Source organism: Amblyomma americanum, chromosome 4, assembly GCF_052857255.1.
Source record: "Amblyomma americanum isolate KBUSLIRL-KWMA chromosome 4, ASM5285725v1, whole genome shotgun sequence".
Lineage (NCBI taxonomy): Eukaryota > Metazoa > Arthropoda > Arachnida > Ixodida > Ixodidae > Amblyomma > Amblyomma americanum.
The window spans coordinates 191,364,790-191,390,522 of NC_135500.1; the positions used below are offsets into that span (position 1 = coordinate 191,364,790).

At 44.6% G+C, this 25,733-nt stretch overlaps 1 protein-coding gene across 2 annotated transcripts in view; it reads left to right on the forward strand.

Moving 5' to 3' along the window:
- hiw (MYC binding protein highwire) overlaps positions 1–25,733 on the forward strand; it is a 132,454-nt gene that overhangs the window by 66,616 nt on the left and 40,105 nt on the right. For both annotated transcript variants that reach the window (XM_077662670.1, XM_077662669.1), the window contains 22 exons: positions 1,747–1,956; positions 2,906–3,037; positions 4,925–5,103; positions 5,860–5,996; positions 8,687–8,784; positions 9,332–9,517; positions 12,061–12,295; positions 12,890–13,099; positions 14,037–14,092; positions 14,187–14,359; positions 14,739–14,883; positions 15,303–15,488; positions 15,827–15,998; positions 16,169–16,269; positions 16,606–16,722; positions 17,578–17,712; positions 17,778–18,033; positions 19,261–19,385; positions 20,712–20,911; positions 22,315–22,433; positions 23,309–23,392; positions 23,744–24,278. In XM_077662670.1, coding sequence (XP_077518796.1) covers positions 1,747–1,956; positions 2,906–3,037; positions 4,925–5,103; positions 5,860–5,996; positions 8,687–8,784; positions 9,332–9,517; positions 12,061–12,295; positions 12,890–13,099; positions 14,037–14,092; positions 14,187–14,359; positions 14,739–14,883; positions 15,303–15,488; positions 15,827–15,998; positions 16,169–16,269; positions 16,606–16,722; positions 17,578–17,712; positions 17,778–18,033; positions 19,261–19,385; positions 20,712–20,911; positions 22,315–22,433; positions 23,309–23,392; positions 23,744–24,278 — 3,791 coding nt within the window. The remainder of the gene's footprint in view (positions 1–1,746; positions 1,957–2,905; positions 3,038–4,924; positions 5,104–5,859; positions 5,997–8,686; positions 8,785–9,331; positions 9,518–12,060; positions 12,296–12,889; positions 13,100–14,036; positions 14,093–14,186; positions 14,360–14,738; positions 14,884–15,302; positions 15,489–15,826; positions 15,999–16,168; positions 16,270–16,605; positions 16,723–17,577; positions 17,713–17,777; positions 18,034–19,260; positions 19,386–20,711; positions 20,912–22,314; positions 22,434–23,308; positions 23,393–23,743; positions 24,279–25,733) is intronic.

Sequence of the window (25,733 nt, forward strand, 5' to 3'; positions counted from 1 at the left end):
GTTATCATGAAGCGTGCACGTGGCACTGTCAAGGAATTAAAAATAGAATGAAATGCTTCCACTCAAAAAGCTCGACCCCACAAGATAGCTTTCGCGCACGTTTGCGCGAAGTGCGGTCAAGCTGTCTTGCAAGCACGTGCAACGTGGGCACCTTCACTCCTGCCCACTTGCGATGCAGAGATGTGATATGGCCAGATCTCGACATTGTGCATTACCTCCAGTGGACTAAAGTGCACGGAGTGCATCTGCTCATTGACTTGGAGCTTAAACAGTCGGGAACCCAATTTTCAACCAACGCGGCATCGTAGCATGCATTATTGCGGCGCAGAGATGGCCAAATATTAGTGCCACGTGCACGCTGCCTGCAGCGGATGGAAATGCGTATGGCACACCTGCTCGTAGAGTTGGTAACAGCTATGCTGTAGAAGCTGCGAGATAAGAGAGACGCATGGCTACTCAGTTGGGCACCTTTCAGAGCCATAGAGAAAGCAAAAATCTGAAAAAATGCCACAAGTGTCAATCGTTGAAAAACAAAAGAGAAACAGAGGATGGCAGAAGAGAAAACTGGACCATTGTCGTTTTCGGGTAGTGGATATTGTGAGCTTGTTCCATTTACAATTTTCCTCTCAATGCAAGGTCATTTTATTCATTTCTTTCATGTGACATATATTTGGATGCACCTAGCATGCTCACATATCATTTTTGGTGGCACTCCTGTTAAGATGAATTTTTGATAAAACAAATAGATTTTCATAGTCCCCTCAAATAACTCTTAAAGGGAGTCTACAGCACCAACAAAGCTGTGGACAGTTGTGTTGAAAAGCTTTGTACAGTGGGTTAGTTGTAATAAAGACCCTTCAGGTGCCCTTTCATAACTATTTTCTACCTCTCTTAGACCTGTAGGTTTTCATTTAAATTACGAAAAAAACATATTTTATCATTTTATGCTACTATTTGAAATTACTGGTTATTGCAATCGTAGCTCTAAGCATGGTGCATAGGACCTTTTCGTGTGTTACAAACATTTGTAACTATCGAAATGGAGTCATAAAATGCCGATGGGTAGCTCGTTACATGAGCTCACCTAGAGAGAAGTTTTATCATGTTAGAAATGTGACAACTAGTCGTTCGTTTGTTATTCCTAGGCGTTCTTTACAGGTGGCACTTAATAAACCTATTTTCCATTTATCCATTACATTGGTAAATTTACATTCATATCATTTTGTGGCAGCAGAGATCATTTTCTTTTAGAATGTGTGTGTGAGAGACAGGGCAAGTTCGGATGAAGTGAAAATGCTTTAGTAGAGTCGTGCAAATTGGAAGTGCATCAGAAGCATTGCAGGCCAACCAAAGTTTGAAATCATTTTATCATTTGCTAACTGCAGCGTGCCGAAGAACCCACAGACAACGATTTGCAGTATCAAGATAGACAAACACACAGTAGCAGAGTTGGATCTCGTTGTAATCGGCGCTTGCATTTGCACTGGGCTTCTTCCTTTTTTCATATCCCTGTGTTCACTGCATCTAACAAGTGTGACAAACTACATTAAACATTTCTGTTTAGTTATATGAGGAGTAAGGGATGTTCTTGCACTAGTCATTGTGAGGCTACAGTTTGTATGAGAGACATATTCTCCCCTCGCCCACCCCCTGTACATTTGTGTGTGCGCGTGTATGTATGTGTGCATGTGTGTGTGCATGTATGTGAGAGAGAGAACAAACCATGAGTGGCTGGGCATTTTTCAGGTGGATGTTCAACGTGCCACACGGCAGGCGTTGCACTGCACACCGTCACGATTCACGCGAGTCTGCCAAAACAGAACGTGGAACACTGGGAATGGTTCTCCTGATGCCATCTGCTTCAGCGTGGATCGTCCTGGTGTGCTGATTGCAGGAGCCTGCATCTATGGTGGCATTGGAAATGAGTGGCACTACGAGATTGAGCTCCTCGATGACGTGAGTGTCATCAAAAAAACATCCAAACTGCTTTGATGCATCGAGCCTCAGATACCTGGTAGACATGTGACTTAAATGTGACTTTTGCATACCCCTGCTCTTCCTCCAGGACCTTTCTAAGGCCCTTTTGATGTTTGGATGTGTCATATTTGTATGCCGTAATGCTTTTTACTGATATGTAGTGTCATGTGGCGACTATGGTCTGCTTTGTCTGATGAAAGCAAAGCAGACAAAGCGCCTTGTCCACTTTTAAGGGACAGAAGTAGTGCCTGGTTCTTTGGCTATTTGTCGCTTGTCCATTTTATGTTCTCGCGTAAAAAAAAAAAATGCAATTCAGGCTTGCATTTCTCAATCTGAGGTTCCAAGTCGTAACTCTGTGCAGTGGTTACTCAGGAAACTGTTATTTACTGCTAATACTACCATTAGTACTACTGCAACTACTGCTACTGCTTCTATTACCATGACTACTACTACTCCAAGGCAGAATTGTGCATGCCTATGCACAAGTACCGTCAGCTTGAAATGAAACGTGAAGTCAGTCAAACTGTGAACAGCAAAATGAGAAGACCTTAGTTGAAGGAGACTGAACACTACAGCAGTTGGTTTACACTTTGAATGTGTGAAGACTGCTGTTTTGAGGTGTTTGTCAACACGGCCTGTATTTCCTGTCTAGTGGCTAATATTTTGGGATTGTATTGCATTTGGAGCTGATGGTACATTCATGTATCCTTTGGGCTCATCACAGTGTCTGGATATCCACATTGCTGAAACTTAATTCATTAAAGTAATTGTAGCCAGCATGTCAGCTACTCCTGTGTTCTCTTAATTGTATCGGGAAGCATTGCATGTTCTGCTCATGCATGTATACTATATACTGCTGGGCTGCAGCATGAGCAGTCGCTGCTGGTGTGTGGCGTAAACTGCGCTGATCAGCTGCCCATTTTTGCAGAGTGGCATCAGCGGAGACCTGCCTCACACGCAGCGGTGGAAGACTGTTGATGTGGCTCGTGGCACGTTTGGACCGGAAGATTGCTACTCGGATGTGGCAGAAGTGAAGTTCGACCAGCCCATTGCCATTAAGGTTTGCCATTAAGAATTGAAATTTGTGGCTTTCATCTGTGCTCAGCGCAGAGGAAAAAAAATGGTTGGGTTGAGCAAAACGGTCAGTTATGGCATCTTTGTTGAGGTGGAATGTGTATGAAGTACCAAAAACATCCTGCGTCGAGAGGTGGTGGGGTTTTTGTGCCACCTGCATGACAACCCATGACAACAGAGAAGCAGTTGCACCTAGGTAAACTTGCCAATACAGTCGCTGACCGATTTTTCGGACTGGATTGGACCCGAATAATCAAACAGTCCGAAAAATCTATGAACTTCAAAAAAATAACCTTTCTGTGAATAACCGGCTTTCATAATCATGAAAATCGCTGCTCGCCATGTTCTGCTTATACAAGCGATAATATTACACTGTATGTGAACCATAGTCATGCTTTCGTCATCTCCGCGCCATCTCATGTCACGGTAGCGGACAATGCAACGCTGCTGCTAGTCATGTCACGAACGAATGCACCCGCTGCTGCTGCGCGAAGCTAAAACAGTCAGTTTGCATGAGGCAATGACGCTCGCAAAGACCGAGAGGTAACCCACGGGAAGATGCAAGCGGAAGCCAGAACTTCCGAATGCACCCACCCTCTACCCCCCCCCCCCCCCCCCCCCCCCCCATCTTTCTACCACATTTGCTGCCTCGCACTGCGGGTGGCGTCGTCCAAGCCGCGGTGGACGCTGCACCTGCCCCGTTGTACCATTTTTATTGCGACTGCACAATCTTTGTAGGCCAATGGAAAGAGCCATTATCTCAAATGGCAATGATGGAGAACAAATGGCCAAGCCTATTCAAGCCAGTTCCTTTGATTCAGGTCCGAGTTTAGGTCCAAGATGGCGCCTTTCACGGCAGCGGAGAACAAGTTGGTTCTGCAGCGATGCCTGCTCGTCTATACTCGGTCGAAATAACTAACTTTCGGTTGAAAAACGATCTCCACAGTATTGTTGGCGTCAGTTTCAGTCCGAAAAATCGAACGTTTAGACCCCGCAATGTCTGAAGTATTGGTCGTGAAATTGTACACGTTCCTATGGGGTGCGTGACGATTCCCCAGCAAAGTCCAAATTATTGGAGTCCGAAAAATCGGTCAGCTACCGTAGTTAATGCGCCATGAGAGTTGGTGGTTGAAGTGGGTCCATTTGCTACAAGGCTGCTGGAGGGTAACTACATTTTTTGTGCAGGCCCCTGAGACACCTGTAGTTGGTGCATTCAAAGGCTGCATATGAACACAAGAGGTCAGGTCTAATGCTAATAGCTGCTTAAATGTCTTCCCAATGAATAGCTGCTCAGGAAGCAAATCTTCACCTTAGGGTTGAAATATGCGGATCGTCATGTGGAACCTGCTACCAAGGGCTCAGCCACTTTTCTTGCACAGGAATGTATATTATTTAAACTTGAAGTGAATAAGACTAGCATTCAGTCCTCGGCTTTTTTCGGGACCTTATTCGACATTTGGTTCGAAAGTTGCTCTTCAGTAATGTAGGGATTCTCTACCTTTTCAGTCTCGGAGGAACTGAAGGAGCTTTAAGAAGGTTCTGGGGAGCTGCGCATGCCTTGGCTTCCATTCCTTCCTGCCTAACATGCATGCAGAGGCACAGCCACTCCAAAAAATGCCCAAAGTCAATTAATAATGAAACAGTTTTTTTATAATCAATTACAATATGACTCGCCCCAAAATAAAGTTGGTAAATGTAAATTAAGGGTTGGGCCTTGTGTGGTGAGATGCTTGGGGAGACCAAAAATCACTCCAAAGAAACCACAGGGTGGAAGGTTCCATAGAACCCTTGTTTGACAACAGCTGCAGTAATGGCACACTGATCATAGAACAGATTTTGTTGTTGCATGTCTTACTTTTTTTTTTCTTTTCAGGAGAACACAACTTACGCTATAAGGTTGAGGAACCATGGTGCCAGGACAAATAATGGTGATGGTGGAATGAGTCAGGTGAGGGGCCCTGATGGCACCATGTTCACCTTCACTGACTGCTCTTTGAGTTTCAATGGCACCAACCACACCAGAGGGCAGATACCTCAGATACTCTACTACAGGTGAGAACTTGTGCTTCCCACAGATTTGCACTGTTGCACAGGCATATGTATATTATTAAAAGCAAGCTAAAGAATTGCATAATTCTTTATGGCAGCAGCCTTAAGGTTTCTAAAGCATTATATTTATGGCTCCAGCCTTAAGGGTTCTAAACTGTGAAGTCGTGGTGATGTCATCTTTGTGAGAGTGTTCGATATGCCTGAAGAAGAGCGTGTTTTCTGTGTTGCTTTAGTTAGCAGGGCACCATGATTGTACTATCGGCAACAAATGAAATGCGAACAAGATGGTTGAAACAAAAGCAGCAAAACGAGAATGTATTAGGAAGCTCATTATCAGCACACTTGATTATCACTTTGATGGCGCGAAGTCTGCTTATTACAAGCGTTAATAGAGCCCGCCTATATGCCCTTTCTGCCAGCTGTCATCTTTGTGGCTGCATTTTTATGTTTCAGCTATCCTTTTTGTGTTTCATTTGTTGCTGACAGTGCATAAATATACAGAGTAGTATAAAGGCTAATCACATTTCAAATACTTGGAGACATGCCAGCAGATTCCTGAAAGTTTTTCTTATTGCTGTTCTGTTCAAATGCGTGCATCAGAGAGAGCTGCCAACTTATTCACTACATGAACTCTTTATGGGAATGCCTTGTATTGTTCATGGATTGTTTCACCAGTGTCTGTCATTATTATTAATGCTTTTGTACATTTATTACTGAAGGGGAAGCCATAGTATTGAGTTGTGTTTCCTTCTCTTGCAGTACACCTCATGACACGGAAAGCCAGCAGGCAACACGTGATTTGTTGGAGCTGCAGGCTCGACGCAACGTGCTCAACATCTGTGGCACTATTGTCAAGGCTAGTGCACAGCTGTTGTCCGAAGCCGCTTCTGAGCAAGGTTAGAAAGTGTGTCTTTATTGCATTCTTCATGCATTGCATTGCATTGCATACAACAGATGCATTGCACTGCATACAACAGAGCTTTCTTTGCAACAGCCACACTTATAATGGACACTCGCTTATTTTGAATGAAGACAACGGGACTGTTGCAATGCACGTTGGGGAGTGGTACTGATTCTAAGATATAACAAATGTCCGCAGACATAGGATTTGGTTACAGTTGCTGATGGATCTTTTAGACTTAAAGGTACGGGGAAAAAAATTGACAGGATGGTTACCACTGGTTAATGCGAGATTCGGCGACAGCTGTTAAGGTATTTTTACTTTACGATATGTTGTGGTGGAGAATGAGACCGACCTCACATCTGTATGGTTTTAGGGTGCTCTTTTTAGTTCATCTTGAAGCAGCGCGAAACACAAGACAAGAGGAAGAAACATGAGACGACACGAGTGCTTTTCTAACAACTGAACTTTTATTTTAGAAAGGTTAGATATATGGGCACCAAAACAATGACCGAAAAAACACAAACAACCCAGAACATAAAATCGTGATTGTCCTTAAACCGTACGTGCACGCAGTGGGAGGTTAATCGCCTCATTTTAACAAAGCACAACAGCAATCTTAGCATATGACATGCACTCAGCTATCACCCTGTCACCACACATTCCCCAAGAGCATGAATCTCTTTTTCCACCAGATTGATAGAAGTTTCCCACTCATAGTCGTTTTTCGTCCGGGTCTGCTCTCCAGTCTGCCACTCCAGAAGCGCAGCATGGCCGATGATCCTCTCCTAGGGCAGCGCGTTTCGCAGCAGCTGTCTCAGATTGACCGTGCTACATTCCTCCACTCTCACCATACCCTTCTTCCTCCTTCCACGGTGACCACGTTACTTCCAGGTGGTTACCGTGGTACACCTTCCTGCACTCTTGCCATAACCTCCTTGTCTTGTAGTGCCCTCCTCCTTCTATTAGGGTAACTGCCCTCCGGTTGGTTCCCATGCAACCACATACAAATTGCGCCTTCTCACACCCTTGCCTTACCCTCTTCCTTCTGTGATAATCACCTTCCTGTTGGGGATTTTTCTATTCTTTCTGCACCCTCCTTCCACGGTAACCATCTTCCAGACGGTTGCCGTTGTAATCATCTTCTGGTTTAGCCTTCCTACACTCTTGCCATAAGGCCTCCTTCCATGGTAACCTACCTCGTCCTTCCAGGGTAACTGCCCTCTGGATGGTTTCCGCGGCAACCACCGACTGGTTGCACCTTCCTACGCTCTTGCCATGCTCCCCTCTTCTATGGTAACCAACCTCCAGTTGGAGATTCCTCCGCTGTCCCAATACCCTGCACGGGCAGGGACACTTCCACGGCAACCGCCACCTGGATGGTTCCTGTGGTAAACACCCACTGGTCACGCATTTCTCCGCCCATGTGATACCTTCCTCCTTGCACGGTAACAACTCTTCGAGACAACAACATCTACTTGACGTGAAGTCCAGGAATGGCCGCTTAACAGCTGTCGCTGTAAAAAGCCAGGTGATCTAGATGTCTAATAAAAAAAACTCTGCACATGCGAAACCGCCTGAATAATCAAAAGGTCTGGATTTTCAGTGCTCACACATGGCCTTTACCATGTGAGGCATCAAAACAGTTCCTGTCCTACATGCAGGTAGTGTTTTTCTCACAGACGTAGCGGTTTTCACAGACTTGTCAAAGCAGCGTACAGAATGCAGTCTGCTACTGCAATGATGGCTTAGTGGTTCGAGCACTTTCCTCGCATGCTGGAGGTGCTTCAGTGCCGCGGGGTACCCATCGGTGGTACAGTGGGTGTAAGCTTCCCTCTTGCCACGTGCTCGTTTTATCTGGGTGAAATGCTTGGGAAATGGGTTCGACTCAACCTTTTGTGATGAAGACTTCCTTGTACCATAGTGCTCTTTGGCCAAAGCTGCCCTTATGCCATGAAGGTTAATCATCATCAGAATGCAGCCTGCCATGTGACCTTCACTATCACTTACATAATCTTCAAAGGCATTGTATACTTGCTTGTCTGGAGAAGCAATCTTGAAGTACAGAAAAACAGGACCAGGCCACTCGTGGGTTACCAAGTCTAGCAATATGGTCCAATTCTTTTACAAGCTCCAAGTGCCTTCGTTTCTTTTTACTGTACTTGCTCACTGTAGGCCGTCATGAAAAAGGTAGCATCATAGCTTAGTTGTACCATTGTACGGTAACAAATGGAGGTTAATGATAAGCATTAGTTGATGGTCTCTTAAAGGAGCAGAGTGAATTCCAAGCGGAGGTAATCACTGCCTATAATCCGCGTCCATACCTCCACTGGTTAGTTCCTCTTAGGTTCCTTGAGGTGCAACTCCTAGAAGCCCTATAAATTCTGAGCACCCTGAACGCTCTTCTAGGGTACTTGAGAGACTTATAGGTTCTTTTCACTATTTAGAGGAACATTACGCTGAGACCTGCAGGCATCGGTCTCCCTGTTCATCCTGTAATACAGTGCGGCTTCCTTTTAATGGCCGCTGTCAATGTGTGCATAGATAGTCAGGTGGGCAGATGAGGTTGGGAGTCTTGTGGGACAGCATATCTCTCAGCATTGCACACAGGGGCAGGAGTTGATGGCATTCTCGCATCTGAAACAAGCTTTCTCATGACTTTCTTCGCTACTGTTATCTTTGCAGATGATGTTATCTATGAGATTGGAGCCTCACACCTAATGACTCAACTGCTTCCATTGATAATGGCCCACCTGTGCCCAGTTGCCTCATCTGACCCACAGGCAAGAGGCTACTTATTTTTTTACTAAAGATTACAATTTTATGGGGCACGTGTTTTCAGAAAACAGCTTATTGTAGCTGTGCTCTGCGACCCAGTCGTGCGGTGTTGTTACCAGCGTACAGTGCATGCACATTGCCTCATACCTTGACACATTTCAGGCAATTGGAGTTGGTAACTACGCCAAAATAAATTTTTTTCCCGCATGCTCGCGTCTCGTAAACTTTTGATTGCGATAGTACAGGTAGTGCTCAAGGGTGCGATCGCAGCTCACGTTTTCACATCATCTGTAGAAGCGCAGGAGAGTGTGTGGAACACCCGATATTCCGCACATTTTATGCAATGCATTCCGTCCGGGGAATTTTATAAATTTGTATCATCCCAAAATTTATATCAACCGTGATCATGTCATCAAGATTCTACTGTAGATGCATATTCAAGCCATCAATGTGTATTACACTTTGAGAAATGGCATTGTCATTGACATAAGTTAAAAACAATTACCAATGTGCACTCATGCTAGTCCTGCTTTTTTCTACTATTTTATGCAGAGCGCTGTTGAAGTTCTTGACTTGGTCCAGAAGCTGTTAAAGTGGGTGGCCACACTGAACCAGCGGAATGTGCCACCCAACCAAACTGAGGCACTGGCGCCTATGGACGGAAGCATTGGCCCTGTTCACTACGCAGTGGTGGAGAGTGACCACCCTTACAAACCAGCCACTGTATCCGTGTCCAAGGTGAGAGCAGTCGCTCTTGGCACACAGTAGATCGGCACTGGCTATCTGCTGCAGGAGATCACCACATTCACTCGCATAATGGATGCGGTACTTTGATTGTCAAAACAAATAATCATCGTCAGCACCAGCCGGATTGTGTCGACTGCAGGACAAATGCCTCTTTCATTTACAGTCGTTGACCTATTTTTCGGACTCGAAGGAACCAAAAAAGTGGTCCGAATAAACGAACAGTCCGAAAAATCCGTGAAGTAAAAAAAAATCTCTTTATTGAAATGAAATCAACTTAAAAAGTCACTGATTTTACCTTGCGGAAAATTCCTCTTGCTGGCGACGATTTGCGCCTGTATTTGTGCCAAAGTTTTGCTTTCACTGTACAGTCTAGAGAGCAAGGTCACGGCGTTTAGCTGAATACTCCCCATGCTTCTTTGATGGACCCGGCGGCACCTGCGGGGCCATGTTGTCCACAACCCGAATGTGTACCACACTGCTCGTCAAGCACACGCAAAGACAAGGCACTTTTCGTCCAAAGCGGTGGAACGGCCGTACGTGATCACAAAACGGCGAACGGATGTAACTTCGTGAAGACGGAGTGCCACTCGGGCGACGTGGTCGGGGACGCCCAAGTGACGAAACGGCGAATGGCGAACTTTACCCGCTGTGGTGGCTTAGTGGTTAGGGCGCTCGACTACTGATCCGGAGTACCCGGGTTCGAACCCGACCGCAGCGGTAGCGTTTCGATGGAGGTCGAAATTATTACCGAGCAATACAGCACCTCTTCATTCACTCCCTCCTTATGGCGCCCGGTTCAGGGAGATGTGAGACAGATACTACGCCGTTTCCTTCCCCAAAAACCAATTTAGCAATTTTCAGCGTATGAGACAAGTGATAACTGCCCGCGACAACGTTGGCAACAAAAAAGGAGTTGACGGCAATGACATTCCGACTGCCACCTCGAAGTGGCAGAAATCGCAGGGACCTCCACTAGCAAAAACAAGGTACCGAAAGTATGGCAAGCCAATCCAACTGCAGAGCAAATCCACCTCAATCGAAGATGGCGCCTTTTGCGTCGCCGAAAAGCCGATAAGGTGGCCGATTTTGACCCGCAGGCGGCTGAAATTAGTCCGAAAAATTGAACTTTTGGACTTCTTAAGTTCGAAATATCCGTCGCGAATATGTATGCGCATCTATGGGGTGACTGACGATGCCTCATCGAAGTTCGAAATATCCTACAAGTCCAAATTATTGTAGTCCGAATTACCCATCAGCTACTGTATCTCCAATTTGCCCTGCCCAGCTTCGATGTAGTTTAATAATAATAATAATTGGTTTTTGGGGAAAGGAAATGGCGCAGTATCTATCTCATATATCTTTGGACACCTGAGCCGCGCCTAAGGGAAGGGATAAAGGAGGGAGTGAAAGAAGAAAGGAAGAAGAGGAGCCGTAGTGGAGGGCTCCGGAATAATTTCGACCACCTGGGGATCTTTAACATGCACTGACATCAGACTCCTCCTTAGCGTTTTTCCTCCATAAAAACGCAGCCGCCGCGGTCGGGTTCTAACCCGGAAACTCCGGATCAGTAGTCGAGCGCCCTAACCACTGAGCCACCGCTGCGGGGCTCGATGTAGTTTGCACGAACTACTTTCAGCACAAAATTGTATGCTCCTTCAATCCACGGTGCTCAGCAAGTAGCATGCAAGAGAAGCTTTTACACTTTGCAGCAGGCTGAAAACTGCATCAGGTGTATGACAGGACTGTACCTTCAGCCTGGCAAATGTACTTGGACCCTTGCGGGATGCAAGTTCAGCATTACGCATTACAAAAGCCCTCAAAATTTTTTAGACACATGCGCACGTGTTTTATGTGTTTGTGTTTTGCTTCATCATCTGGCCCATCTGGAGTCAGATATTTCCTCCTCTATTTTTTTCTTTCATAAGATTGCAGCTTGCACAGCCTGGTGCAAGTGTTGTCAGTTTCTCTCTTGATTGAGTCAATTCTATCAAACTTTTCAGTGTGTTGAACATGCAATGCTGCATCACATGCCCATTCGATCCTGACTGGTGAGTTTGAATATATTGCTGTGTGCACCCATAATTGTACTAGCTAAGTGAATGCTGCTGCAAACAGGTACATTTTGTAATCAAGTAAAAGTGAACAAAACACTTTTGATCAAAGTATTGCCAAACAATGTTCAAATAATGTGCCAGAAGCAATTTGGCCGCTTATTTGTTCACACTTGAAATCTTCCCGAACACAAGGGTAGTAATGGCTATTTCTTGATCAGGTAAAAAATCTCAACCATACTTTAGGAACTGGCTTTGTGTCAAGGAGGACCGGGCTTGATCACCATTGAAACTGGTTGTGTAGTGTAGCAGTGCTGGATCTGTAGTTAGTTTGATGGTAATACTAGGCTCAATCAGAATCGAAAGTCCTCGTGTGACAGTGCTATTAACTGAAGTTGCTTGTCTTCATTGTAAATGCACACCAGCTGCTGCTCATCTAGGGCTGCATCAAACTGACTGGCATGCATGCATCTCTGTGGACAGGTCAAATTTCCCCCCAGTGTTCGCTGGATGGCTCTGGAATTTGATGCCCGGTGCGGCACTGCTCAGGCTGAAGACAGCCTGCAGTTGTATGTCCCCAGTAACAGTGTCCAAGGCCAGCCGCTGAGCACAGCCCGATGTGACGACGACGAGGATGACACCAACAGCCCCTTCTGGCCTGTTCTGAAGCGTTTTTGTGGATCATCAGACTGGCCTGCGACAGCCACCATTCTTCCAGGTAACTGTTGTGGACTGCAGTCATGGTTCAGTTCTGTTTATTGTTGGGCATGAGTATGTTGTGCAATACTCAAGTTGGTGGCGAGAGATCAAATAAATGGATCTTTTGCAAGTTTTCAGAATGATTCACCTTTCTGCTTTCTACAGACACCTCCACTTTGGTTGGCTTGATATTGTTACTCTGTTAACTCTTCTATTTCAAAAAGATGCCTAACAAAGTGTTTCAACACTTTTTTCAAGGCCCAAATTGAAACTTAGCTTACCCAAACAAGTTCTTTGGGCTTATTGCATTGGTTGTAACAGGCTAGCGGAAATGTGATGTCTCATGGGGGGTTCTTCTCGCGCATTAGAGCACCAAGATGGATGGGGCATCTCACAGTGCGAAAGTGTCGGGTATACATTTGGGTACACAGCCCCAAATGTATTTTGGTGTTCACTTATGTTTAAGAGATGCACTTGCTCAACATCTTTTAAATGGACCAGGACAGTAAAATACACACAGCATCTTAGCTTGGATGTAGTACCTTTCATGGTGTTGAGAATTTGGTGAGCCTCTGCTGATTTGGTACTCACTGCCCTGCATGCTCTTCTTTAGGGAATGAAGTGGTGTTTTCACTGGAGACGGCTTCGGACTATGTCAAGGACAACAAGGCCAACTCGTACGGGTTCCGGTGCCAGGTGGCTGGTTACGAAGGGGTTTCCCCTGGCTCGGCAGGGGGACTGCTCCACCTGGAGAAGGAGCTGTCGTACCTGGGTGGCATGTGTGCTGCCTCCCTGCTTCGGCGTGACCTCATCCTCCCTACAGGTGTTTGGGCTTTGTCGGCGTTGGCATTTAGTGCATGGTTATACTCTGGCATAGCATGCGCATGCTGCACAGTGACATCATGCTAGCAAGTACAGTCCAGCTGCGCTTGACCGCCAGCGTGTCTGGGAGCTTCCAGTGCACTTTGGCCGTGCACAGTACCAAATAGAGAAGTATTTCTCACACCAAATGCACTGACCGAATGCTCCATACCAACCAACTTACGTATTCATATTGTGGGATTTGCCTGCGTGGGATGTTTCGCACACTCTGTTCACACGCCCTGGAGATCTGCTCCATGAAGCGTGTTAGATTATAGAGGAGGCTAAATTTTAGCTGGCAAGACGCCGCCAACCTCGCATATCTGACCCTGACTCCCGTTCACTTATGCAATGAGAACGTCGAAGTGTAATGGTGCTTTTAGAGCATTCACTTGTGAGAAAATCCAGGAATTGGCATTTTCAATCCTAACTGAATGGTGACATTCAGGGGCGCTGAGGCCGGCCATATATAATTGGGTGGCGTTGTAGGGCAGCTTCAAGTTTTAAAAAAACACTTCAGACCTATATCTGCTGTCTCCTTTCAGTGAACAATGTTATGCCAATGTTCATGCATTCTTGAAAGTGTCCTCTGTTTTAAGTTCGGTGATTTATTGTGGCTGGACAAGAAGGAGAGACACCACCACTAATTTTCAGCTCTTTTGCAATATATTCATAATTTTAGCAACCTGCTTGGAGAGATGTATAGTATGTCTGAACATTAGTACACGTGCCGCTCCCAAAACCATGCACCTAAATTTTCACACGTCTTTTTTGCAGTGTGGTACCGTTAGTGCTGAGCCAACAGAGTGCAGATTTTTTTTTCAGTCATTGCTGCCTGTTCGTGTTCTTTGCACTGTTTTTCTACTGGCAGTAATCCATCTTCGTCTCTGTTTCACTAGTGCTGCCAAGTGACATGGATGAAGACATGGAAGTAGCAGAATTCCTTGCACATCAGGTGAGAAAAGCTGAACAAAAAAATCTTAGGAGGCTGTGTATTGGTATACACATTTCAGTTCGTTAACTCTGCCATTCTCTTCACCACACACCAGGTGTTCTGCAGCCACTCAGCGCTACTCTCACGCGGCTTTGCACTTGCGCACTTGCCAACAATACAGCAAGCATTGGAAGGCTCACTGTCATTCAGTGACCGTTCAAACGAACGTCCCTTCCTTCATGACTTCGTTGCATGCACACCGGGTACGAGTGGCGGTCGACTTGCTAGGTAAGAAGCTGTGGGCTGTGGTGAATGCAGTTTCTGTGGTAGCATTTTATTTGTGCACGTGCTTAAAGAAGGCACATTTCAGTTTATCATATCAGCCTCTGAGCTTTTCTTCAAAAAGCCAACTTCCAGAAGTGCTAACTTCTCACATTTATTTTGTGGATGTATGGTATTTGTATTATGCATTTACTTTTTTCCTGTGATCCTCATGCAATTGCATGTTTTACTGTCTGCAAAAGTTCAAAACAAGCACACTCTTAATGTCCCACTTTCTCTGCATTTGTCAGTCCTGACGTGCTGCATTCTGCTGCATAAGCACTTTTTGTGAAGTCAATGGTTTCTTTTTTTTCTCATAATACTATTATTGCCACTGTTAAACCAGGTGGCTACAGCCTGAGTGCTACGTGGACCCAAAACAGTGCGAGTTGATCTGCAGCCAGGAGGAGCTCAAGTGTGGGTGGCCGTCTGTTATCACAGTTTTGACCAGAGACCAATACGCATACCTGGTGCATGTCCCCAACATGAAGGTACGGCTCATTGCCCTTCCTCAGCTGGCGAGTTTGAACGGCTGCAGTATTTCAGCTGCCATGTATGTTTTGTGACAAAAACGATGAACTGACTGTCTAACTTGCTTGTCAGTTTTTTCCTAAGAGGGGGAGGGGGACATAATGCGTCGCATGCCCTTGAGATTTGAGGGAAATCTGACCATTCACTAACAAAATAAAATTGCCACAAGAGGGAGAAAACAAATTTTTCAATTGGTCTAACTTCATTGGCAGCAATTTTTTTCCTCTGGTTTTAAATAGGCAGTCAGTCACCTATCTGCTTACCTACGAGCAGGCATATTATTCGTTTGCTTTCCCCATCCTTGTGTCTCACTCCCGGTATGATAGGGAAGATTTCACCCTTCTAGTACCCTCATGCGTAGTGATGGGTCTTGTTACAGGTTGAGGTAAGGGCAGTGCCAATGAATGCCTACAACCAGGAGCGTGTTCCCTGCTCAACGACTGCTGGCTCAGGTGACCACGGTGGTTTGCTGACATTTGGCGGCCGCCCACCGCCATCGTTGGATGTGCCATATGAAGTGACAGTGAAGGACAAAATGCTCTACTATGCTATTACCACAATGAAGGTGAGGGATGCAAGACAACGGGCATGATTAAATGTGTTACCTCCTTAATGTCCTTAATCAAGGCATTGAATTTCACTGAAACACTGAAAAACACAAGTGGTTTGTGCCACTTCAAATCCGTGCTCGATAGTTTCTTTAGTACATGTAGATTTGGTCCTTTTTTTTAATTGTGTTTTCATTTGGGTAGCGCATTTGAAGAAACCACTGCCACAAATCCTTGAAGTCGTATGCTTTGCGCTAAAAAAGGTGCAGTAAAAAAAAAAGACAATAAATAGTCAATGCCCTTCGAGTGTGTAGCATAGCGTGCGTTTCATTGGCACACTGCATCTCGTTCACAGCAATACGAGGACTATTCCTTCGAAGAGCTACGCTATGTGTCCCCAACCAAGAAGCGACTCATTGAGAACATGCTTGTTCGGGCAAATGACGACGGCACATACACGGCCAATTGGACTCCGGGCTCTGTTGGCTGGTATTTGCTGCATGCCGTCATTGATGGCTTTGAAATAGGTAATCTACGCTATTTTGTCTTCAGTGACCATTACTGACACAGACAAGGATGTTCTTATGTACATTAACTTTTATATTTTGTGGCATGCTTGCAGCTGGCTCTTTGTTGGCTCAAAGCTTCCATTCACACACTTCATGCATTGGTGACTCTCTGTTTTGGCTTCCGTTAGGGAGCTCCCAGTGCCGTCTAGTCGAAGTGAAAGAGCCACCACAAGGCTTGGTGATTCCTTCCAAAAGTCCTTCACAGAAGTCCTCCCACCAGCCAAACAAGGTAACATAGTCTCATGACTTTGTTGTGAATTTTCATTATGGTTGAAGGCTGCTGATAATAGACACGAGAGAGGTGCCCAAGTTTGATTACTAGCACCATGAAAATGCATACGTTTCAGACTGAACTGAGGAATTTTTCTTTTTTTTGGATCAGCTCATGAGCTTTTAATGTTCAAACTGCAAATTGGCAAGCAGTTTATTTCATTGAACAGCTCTTATAAAGGTGACCTTCCATGTTTGTCGTGCATGGCTGCAACAGGAGCTTAGTATTGCTGTGATTGTCATTTCTAGTAAGAGATATACTTTGTTGTTGTGCTCTCCCGTTTGCCACTGACAGATGCGCAAGTTTCAAGCCAAGTACAGCGCCGGACTACGCATTCGTAGCCATCCATCTTTGCAGAGCAAGCAGATTGGTGTGGTCCAGGTGGATGGCACAGTGACCTTTGTAGATGAGGTGAGTATTTATTGTGCGCAAACATTTTTCATCCTTTTTGCTCTGTGTTAATTTTATTTAAATGTCAGTACAGTTCAGTGCTGTGGTGCTTCAGGTGATATATTATATAGTTATATAGTCTCATAATGATATGATGTCAGTAATTTTCTGGAGTTGGCATTATGCATCACCATTGACCAAGTGGTTTATTTTGTCGCAGGTTGCATAGTTTGCAGTTACGCGGCTTTGGATTTTTTAAGTGTTAGCAGCAACATTTTTCAAATCCTTACTGGGACACGTGAATCTTTAAAGGACAGGGGAGGAGGTTTTAGAATTTAACGAGTTTAAAGGCGTGGAATATGTGAAACTTGCAGGTAAAGCATGCGAAGTATTTTTGTCATAGGATTTTAAATGGTGATGTAATCGCAGAATAAAGCCACATCGGCATTCAGGCTTCTCTGCAGTGTGCAGCGCCGGGCAGACGTCGCATGGCGTCACGTAGGGCGGTGCTGCGTTTCCAGCTAAGAAACTGTTGTTTCAAGGAAGTAAACCGCCGCCGAAGGTGAAGACCACGAAGCATTGTTTGGCGGCATCGGAAGATGCACGGCAGCTCGTGGGCGAAGGCAGCAGACGTGTAAAGTTTCGGCAACAAAGACGTCATCAAAAGTTTCTGTTACGCAGTGAGGAGAAGCCTGACTATCATTGCAGTTTTAATCGGTGATTACGTCACGATTTTAAATGCTAGCGCAAAACTACTTGGCATGATTTACCTAGAAGCTTCATGGATTCGATTTCTCAAAGAACCTCAAATGCTTAAAAAAACATTTCACCTTCCCTTTAATGATGCTGAAACTACAAACAAGAATTGCATTTCAGCTACACAATGATGACGGTGTCTGGGTCCGGTTAAGTCCAGAAACGATCAAGACCTACTGTCAGAATGGGTACTCCGAGGCATGGTGCCTGCAGTACAATCAGCACATTGGGAAAACTCTGCTGGTTCCTTTCGAGGTGAGTATAAGATTGCTTATTTGTTTGCATGAGCTGTCATGGGCTCACAGGTTGCATTTGTTCAGGAGTCAAAGCCAGTGCGAGATGAGTTCTTCACTGACAAGACTGGGCTTTCACCAAAGAAGAAAGATTTGAAAGAATCTAAGCAGCAGCAGTCGCCTCAAATGCAGCACCAACAGCACCAGCAACAAAAGCAGCAGCAGCAGCAGCAGCCGATACATCCAAACCAGCAACATTCGCACCAGCAGCATCCGCACCAGCTGCATCAGCAGCAGCAACAGCTGCAACAACCAGCACAGTTACCAGATGTGATTAAGCATGGTGAGTAGTTTGCTTTTAAAAGTATAGTTAGTTTCAGTAGTATTGCATCCCTCTAAAAGAGTAACCGATGATTTTTATGGACGGCATGCTTCTGCGCCTGCGTCTAGTGTCCTTTGTGTTGCTTGCACTGTGTTCTTTTAGGTTTGTTTGGGTTCAGTAAATTTGTTTCCAAGTGTGCGGAACTATTTTTCACGTTTCCATCAATGCTTCATTGCGTGCTTGCTTTCATGAGTGTCAAAACAGAACTGCACCAAAATCATAAAGGCCTCCCCAGCATCCTTGACGGTGCGACGCGGTGGAGCTCCACCGCCATTGCGTCACACCCATCATAAGCGACACCGTCACATGTTGAGGAGACTTCACAGCACGAACAGCAACTGGCATGTGACACACGCAATTTCCGTGTACTGCAACAGCAGGACCACGTGGACGGAAGTGAAAGAAACACTCAGTGGCACGGAAGCGGAGAGGGGAAAAAAATGAGTTGAGGGTTGGAGGGATGGGGGGGGAGAGAGAGAGAGAACATTAGCGACGCACCAGTCGGCTTCCGAAAGTCAGCTGGCTGGGTGGTGCTGGCCGGTAGAGCCTACCTCAATTCGGGCTGGCGCAAAGCTCAGACAAGCAAAACTAAAACTAAGTGGTCGGACTGTTTTAGAAGGCAGATCCGTGTGTTTGTCTACATGCCTTCACGCCTGCAATCGCATGCTGTTGCCAAAGGTGCACAAGCGACTCTCCAGCATGAAATTCAAGTTCTGAGTAGGGCTATTTCGATGAGCTCTTGCCGCACCGGCCATCCGGACACGTCTTCCCTTCGAGAGCCTGTTGTTTGAATTAACTGATGCGACGCCCATACCATCCAAATTAGCGAGCTTACAACGCCATAGACTTACATGGGCGTGGGCTGGCAACAAGCTGGCTGTTCAAGTTGTCTGGGTTTCCCATTTAACGGGGGTAGAATTAACGAGCTTTTACTGTACTTCATGGGAGTGGAAAAGAAAACGTCCGAATTATCCAAATATTGAATTATTGAATCCCCCCCCAAAAAAAATACCATAAACTGTTTGCTAGAAAGTAAAATTTATTTGGTGAGGAAAGTGAGGAGAGAGGTTAGGCTATTTGATCAGTCTCATGTAGCAGGCGGAGTCTTTTTTTTTTTTTTCATTTGCACTGTTCTACATTATCAGCTTGTGTACACTTGATATGTTCTTTTGTTTATTACACCCACAGGTCCTGGAATGTATCAAGTGGTTCGTTGCGGGGCCTCTGGGCACAACATTCGAAGCAAACCAAATCTGAAGGCACCGCCTGTTGGGATGCTTGTCATGGGCAACACAATCATTGCCATGGAAGAAGTAAGGCACTATTATTTTTTTATATTATTGTACCTTGTAAGGTGTCTTTTTGCTTTGAAAGTTCACCTCTTGAATCCACCTCTTGAAGTTTACGTGGAGTTTTAGTACAGCTTGTGTGGCTGGTTTTGTCACATGATCTTATTGACGTGATGAAATTGGTCACATCAGTCATCTCCGGCACCATGTTTATATACCTAACTATCCATAGCTCAAATTATTTGGTGGATTATTATTTGATTTAAATTTAAATATTCACACCTCTCATCAGTAGTGAGTATGCACCAAAGCCTTTGATTTTTGTGGTCACCTTATTATTCCAGAATGGGTTTTTCTTGCCAGTCAGGAGTGTGTTATAATTCAGGGTTGGACTTTTCAGTTTTCATTTTTTGAAAATTTGGCAGACCTTTAAGTTTTTATTTCAGAATGCAAGTTTCATTTTTTTTTTTTTTCAACAAATAATATTTTAGACAAAGGAATTATACTGACATTTTGAATCTCCATTTGATGGACAGCACAGCCTATGCTCCTTCGTTTCAGCAACTGTTGGCTTATGTAGATGTTATTATGTGTGTATATTTAGCATACTGGAGCAATGCACCATGTTTAGTTGGGTAGCTTTAGTTGATATGGCTTCCCGCGAGCTTGATGTAGTCATCAAAATAGGTCTTATGTAGTTATCAAAATAGGTAAGTTTGGGAAAACAGCAATCATTACACTTTTTCTGTGATGGGCTTTGTGTAATAGTGTGTCTGCTGGAATGCATGTAATTTTTCCTCCTGCACGATTACTCATGGGTGTATGCAACTGTATGGCACTGCAGTCAATATCTCGGTCTTCTCTGGCTGTCAGCTGGGTGTGTGGATATCTAAAACCTCAAATTGCATCGGTGGGCCAAAAGACATTGTTGGGCCACTTATTTCTGTATTTCTAGCGATTGCACTGATAACAGAACATAAATTCAACAAGGAAAGATAGCACATTTATATTTTTTCATGCAAAGCAACGTTTCATTTACATTTCTGTCAAAGCCATCGTTTCCCAGTAGCTATGCCGTTTGGCTTGCTGAGACCAAGGTTGCAGGATGAAATTTGGTCAAAGCAACCGCCTTTCAGTGGGGGCAGAATGCAACAACACTCATTCATATTTAAGAAATGCAGGTGGTCGAAATTAATTCGGAGCCCTTTACTACAGTGGCTCTTGTGGCTCATGTTCAGCGTCAGGACATGAAACCTTGCATACTAACCAGCCAACATTCCTGTTAAACCATGCTCTTGCCTTGTTTGCTGCCGTGTCTTTTGCAATGTTCATTTTCTGCCCTTGCTTTAGGTTTGCAATGCTGAGGGCGTGTGGCTGCGGCTAGATCAGGAGAGCATGCAGAGGCATTGCTTCAGCACAGAGGGCGAGGCATGGACGCTGGCTCGAACAGGGGCACATGTTATGCCTGAGGTGCTGTACCTGCACCACGAATCCGAAGTGATGCAGTCGGGTGACAGTGACGATGACTCAGCTGGTGCATGCGGCCACAGGTCTGGACTGCAAAGCAGTTTGTTGCTCTTTCTTAGCCCTATGTGTTGTGAAGTTTGTATTTAAAGATGATTGTTTCCTTATAGTAAATTCAAGGCCTAAAATTTGGAAGCACATCATATCGTTTTAGGTTTATTCATTTCTTGATTTTTCATTGTCCAAGAATCTTACTGCAATGAGTGTTTTGTTTGTCATCGGCAGGCACCAGCAAGTTCATGTACAGCTGGAGTTTGTGAACAGGCACAACTATTTGGTAGCGTAATTAAGCTGGTAGGAATAATTGCATATATGTATTGACTGACTGGAATAAACAGTACTTTAGCCACATAATTTTTTGCATCTATGGTTACAGATGAATTGCTCATGTCTGAAGTTTAATTACTACTTTGTGTAACTTCTGGCGTAATTCTTGAAAGGTTTTCTTCACATGTGGGCTAGGAATTTGCTGTGAAATTTGTATGTGCCATATGTGCTTATGTATGCTGGTAGATCCTCACTAGTAGCTCTAAAGGGAATTTGAACTAAAAGTTTACTTACGGCCATTGCTAGCTAGCCAGTGAAAATTAAAAGTCATTTGACATGTGAAACTTTCCCGCAAAAATGTTCAGGTGATTTTGAAAAACCATTGCTTCAAAATGATGGTTTTGTTAAAGCTAGGAAATTAGGAAAGTAATTACAATAAAAAGTCCTCCTACTCTTGCTCTTTGAGGACTACACATGTGTGCTCGTACTTGTAAGGTCAGTGGCTTGTGGAAGGAATTCACTGGCTATCAGGCTAAATCCTTAACCTTATGGTGATTAGAGCTGAAGAACACTGTTGTTTTGTATTGCTGGACAGCCTGAAATGCATGGCTAGTCACCAGTGCAAATCACCCTTTAACGATTACAACCTTGGCACATGCAGTTTTTGCATGGCTGAGGTCATAATTGCCCCTTTTCTGTGCAAACAGAGAAAAAGTACCTAAATGGGTTCATGGTTTGTAGCCTGCACGAATTTAACATATATAACAGTAGATTAGAGGGAAAGCAAGCAAATAGGTATCTACCCCTTTCCTTGCTTCAAGTAATTTCTATGCAAAACTGAATTTTGTTTATAAACACGAGCCACACATTTGCTGAAAGGAATTTGCACAAACCCTGCATTACACTGAAAGATTTACAGCATTTAATATGTCCCTCTATCATTCTTGCTTTTGTTGCAGGTGCTGAGTCGCGATTAATAATTCTAAAGTGGTAATGACAGAGTAACGACACTAAGGGCTGCGCAACATGGCTCTTGTGTTATGAAGTCCTTAGTGTTGTATTTTATGGTTAGTGGTGTAGTATTAGTTGTCTGATTGTGAGCCTATTGGCAGGTGCAAAGCTACACATTTCTATTAGTGTAACCAGTCTTATCTTGCCACAGGTGTCCGAAAGGTGCTGCGGCATCATCAGCAAGTGCACGTTCACGTGGCTACAACTTCTGCACACCTGCCTCTATGGGTGCTGACAGAGCGGCACCTGGAAGTGCTGGCACAGTGCAGGGTAAGGTTTGCTTGCAGTTAGTCAAGGGAGTTTTGCGGTCATGACAGAGCTCTTCTCTGTCTCATTACTCAGGGCATCAATTTACCGCAGAACCCAACATTTCCTTGAAATAAAATTGCTGCTTCATCGTCATAGAGCATAATGCACACAGTCCTTTATGCAAAACTTGTGTTTACGTAACTCTACAGTTCAGTGACTGTTATGTCGGGTACCTCAAGGAACATGCGGCTCGTTGACAGCAACCTTTATTTTTACTGGCATCATCTTGGCATGGTCAGAATGGCGTTCAAACACAAAAGCAAGAAGTGAAAGGAAAAGTATATTGGATACAATCCGAACAAGTGCTATGCTGTGCATGTCCAAGGTTGCCATCCTTGTCCGCTGTTTCTCTAGCTCCGACATACGGACCCAATAGTTGAGTACACAATAGTAGCATTTCACTAGGTACTGTCAGTGTCAAATGAAATGCAAAAAGGATTATTATAACGCAAGAACAAAAATTACAGACTAACAGGTGGTGGAGAGCAAATAAAAGCAGGATTCATTAACACTTCCACATATTGGCCTTTGCGACATAGAAGTGAATATCAAGTAGTCTCATACTCACTCTACCTAAGCTATTGTCTTCTTGTTTTCTTGTTCATGTTGCAGTTGTGTTTGCATTTCATTTGAAGCTTAAAGTACATAATTTATTTGTTTCTCGCATTCTTCAGGGCTTCAGAAATAAAAGCCTATTAAATGGTGGTTTGTTGCTTGTCTGCCGTTAGTAGCAAGCACCTTTATGAAACTGCGACATAATTGTTAACCAGACTGTAGAAGTGCAATGCTTTATCTAGCCTTATTCATCGTTTACTTAATTTCATCTGTCTGTTTAGGCCTGTTTACCTTCGGGAGTGGTACCTCAGACCCGGAAGGCGGCTCATCTGGATCAGCTAGTCCTTTTGTATTTGGATCTCCAGGTAAGCCTAAAGTTTCCACGTGACACCAGTCTTCAGTTATGCTAAGTACCTTGTACTGGCTGTTGCTGGATCACTGTAATGCAAACAAATATTCAGTTCCCTTTCAAAAGTGACGGTAGGTGCCCTTCAGCTCTTGTGTTACATGTGAATTATGCTTGATGCTCTTCAAATGTTATCATGCACATAATGAGAACTACTGATTGCTAGACTAGTTTAGTTGGCCTAGCATGTATGAAATTTCACTGTTATAGGTTTTTTGATGCTCTTCTTATTGCCTTCTTGATGGTAGTAAAAAAAAAGAACAAGTGACTTCATTTTACACAGAAATTCTCTTTCGTACTCATGTTTCAGCATCAACCCCATCTACTTCTACCAACGCACTAGCAGATTCTGAGCACACAGGGCCAGCATCCGAACGATCTGAGGCTCCCACTTCCAGCGGTTCTGTTGCGGGAGGATCCACGCAACCAACCTCTCGCAGGCGAACAAGCGCAGACTCATCACCACCTCCTCCGCGAGCAGTTCCACCTGAGCTCCGGGGGGTCTCTGTGAAGGACCTGGTTCGTGCCATTGGAGAAAGCCGAGCTAATGGCAATGGCATCACACCACCTGGAACGCCTCCGGTGACACCACCAGTTCGGCGGCGGCAGTCGTCGGCAAACTCTAAGCCAGCAACGTCGAGCCCAGTTCCCATTCCTGGCGTGATGGTTCCTTGCTCATACTCGGACTCTGTACTGGGGGTCTCGGAAAATGCGCTTGGCCACTCAGGGTCTCAGGCCCACTCCGAGACTACGAGGAGTGCCACCCCATCGCAAGGAAGCCTTAGTGAATCGGGGTCTTTCACCAAGCATGCCGCCTCATCCCCACGGAGGGCATCAGTTCAGAGGTACTGTGTTCCTCTTTTCGAAGTTTGTGGTAAATGTCAGGGTTTGTCATTTGTCCTCTTTTAGTTCTGTGGGATGTTCTTCATGCAATAAGTGTTATAAAAAATGTTGAAGAGGCTAAATAGACGTATAACCCCCCCCCCCCCCCTTTCTTTTTTTATTAAAAATAAAGGGATGATGAACTCAGTGGAGAGACGTACTCACAAGTGCAGGTATCTTGAAAGTATTGCCTAAGTGTGTGTGTGTCTCCTCTGAAAGCCCAGAGTGTGGTTAAAGTCTTGTCATTCATTTCATTCTTTCGTTTCATGTTTAGTGCTGTTTCTTACATTCGAAATAAACAAAAAGGTTGGTGCTTGACAGGGCACAGATCACTTGTTGGCTCTGAATTAGCCATTACAAGAGCAGATTAAAGGTGCACTAAAGAGGAAGCTGAACTTGTCTTTTTAACACGGGAACTCGATCTACACGTTCCGAGCATTCTTAGAAACTTCGAATTATTGTCCTGTGCGGCCAATTTCCCTAATTTAAATCAGATTAAACGCCCCGGCTCCCGCCTTTTTTTTTTTTTTTTTGAACTCAACGCTGAAGGTAGGAGGAGCCAGCCAACGCGTGGAGTACCTTTCAGCTAGTAACGTGGCGGCTTCGCAATCGCTTTTTTTTTTTAGGTTTTCGTGAATAAATAGTTTCAGTCGCAGACAACATAGCTGCAAATTAGGCCCACAGAAATAAAAATACGCGTGGACTCTTTCATTTACGTATCACTCCGCCGATGGCAGAGCGGCAAGCCGTCACGGGAATGGCTGAAAGGAACTCCATGCGTTGGCTGACTCCTCCTGCCTTCAGCGTTGAGTTCAAAAAAAGGCGGGAGCCGGGAAGTTTCATCCGATCTAAATTACAAAAATCGGCTGCACAGGCCAATGATTCGGAGTTTCTAAGAATGCTCAGAACGTGTAGTTCGAGTTCCCGCGGTAAAAAGACAAGTTCAGGTTCCTGTTTAGCGCACCTTTAACATAAGTAGCAGCATTTTTTCCAGGATATAGAAGCAACCACAGACTTGTTCATAACAATTTTTTGCACCATCGGTCAATATTTTGAGTGGGAAAACGAGCCGCGGAATTTGGTGGATTCACATTCAACTTACTGACCTCTGCGTAGTTTGTCGAAATGCAAAGGGCACCTGTGTGCTGTACAATGTCAGCACATGTTAAAGAGCTCCAGGTAGTCAAAATTAATCTGGAGCTCTTTGTTATAATGCATTTTCTCTCCCTTTTTCACTCCCTCACTTGGTATGGTTGAGGTATCCATCAAGAGTGGTGCAGTACTGCAGCTTCCTTTTCTCATAACCATTTATTTATATATTATTATTATTATTTTCTTGGTGAAAAACACATAACAAACTGGGCTGGCTTTCAACATTAGTGGATGTGTTTTACTCTGTATGAATCAGTACCATTGAA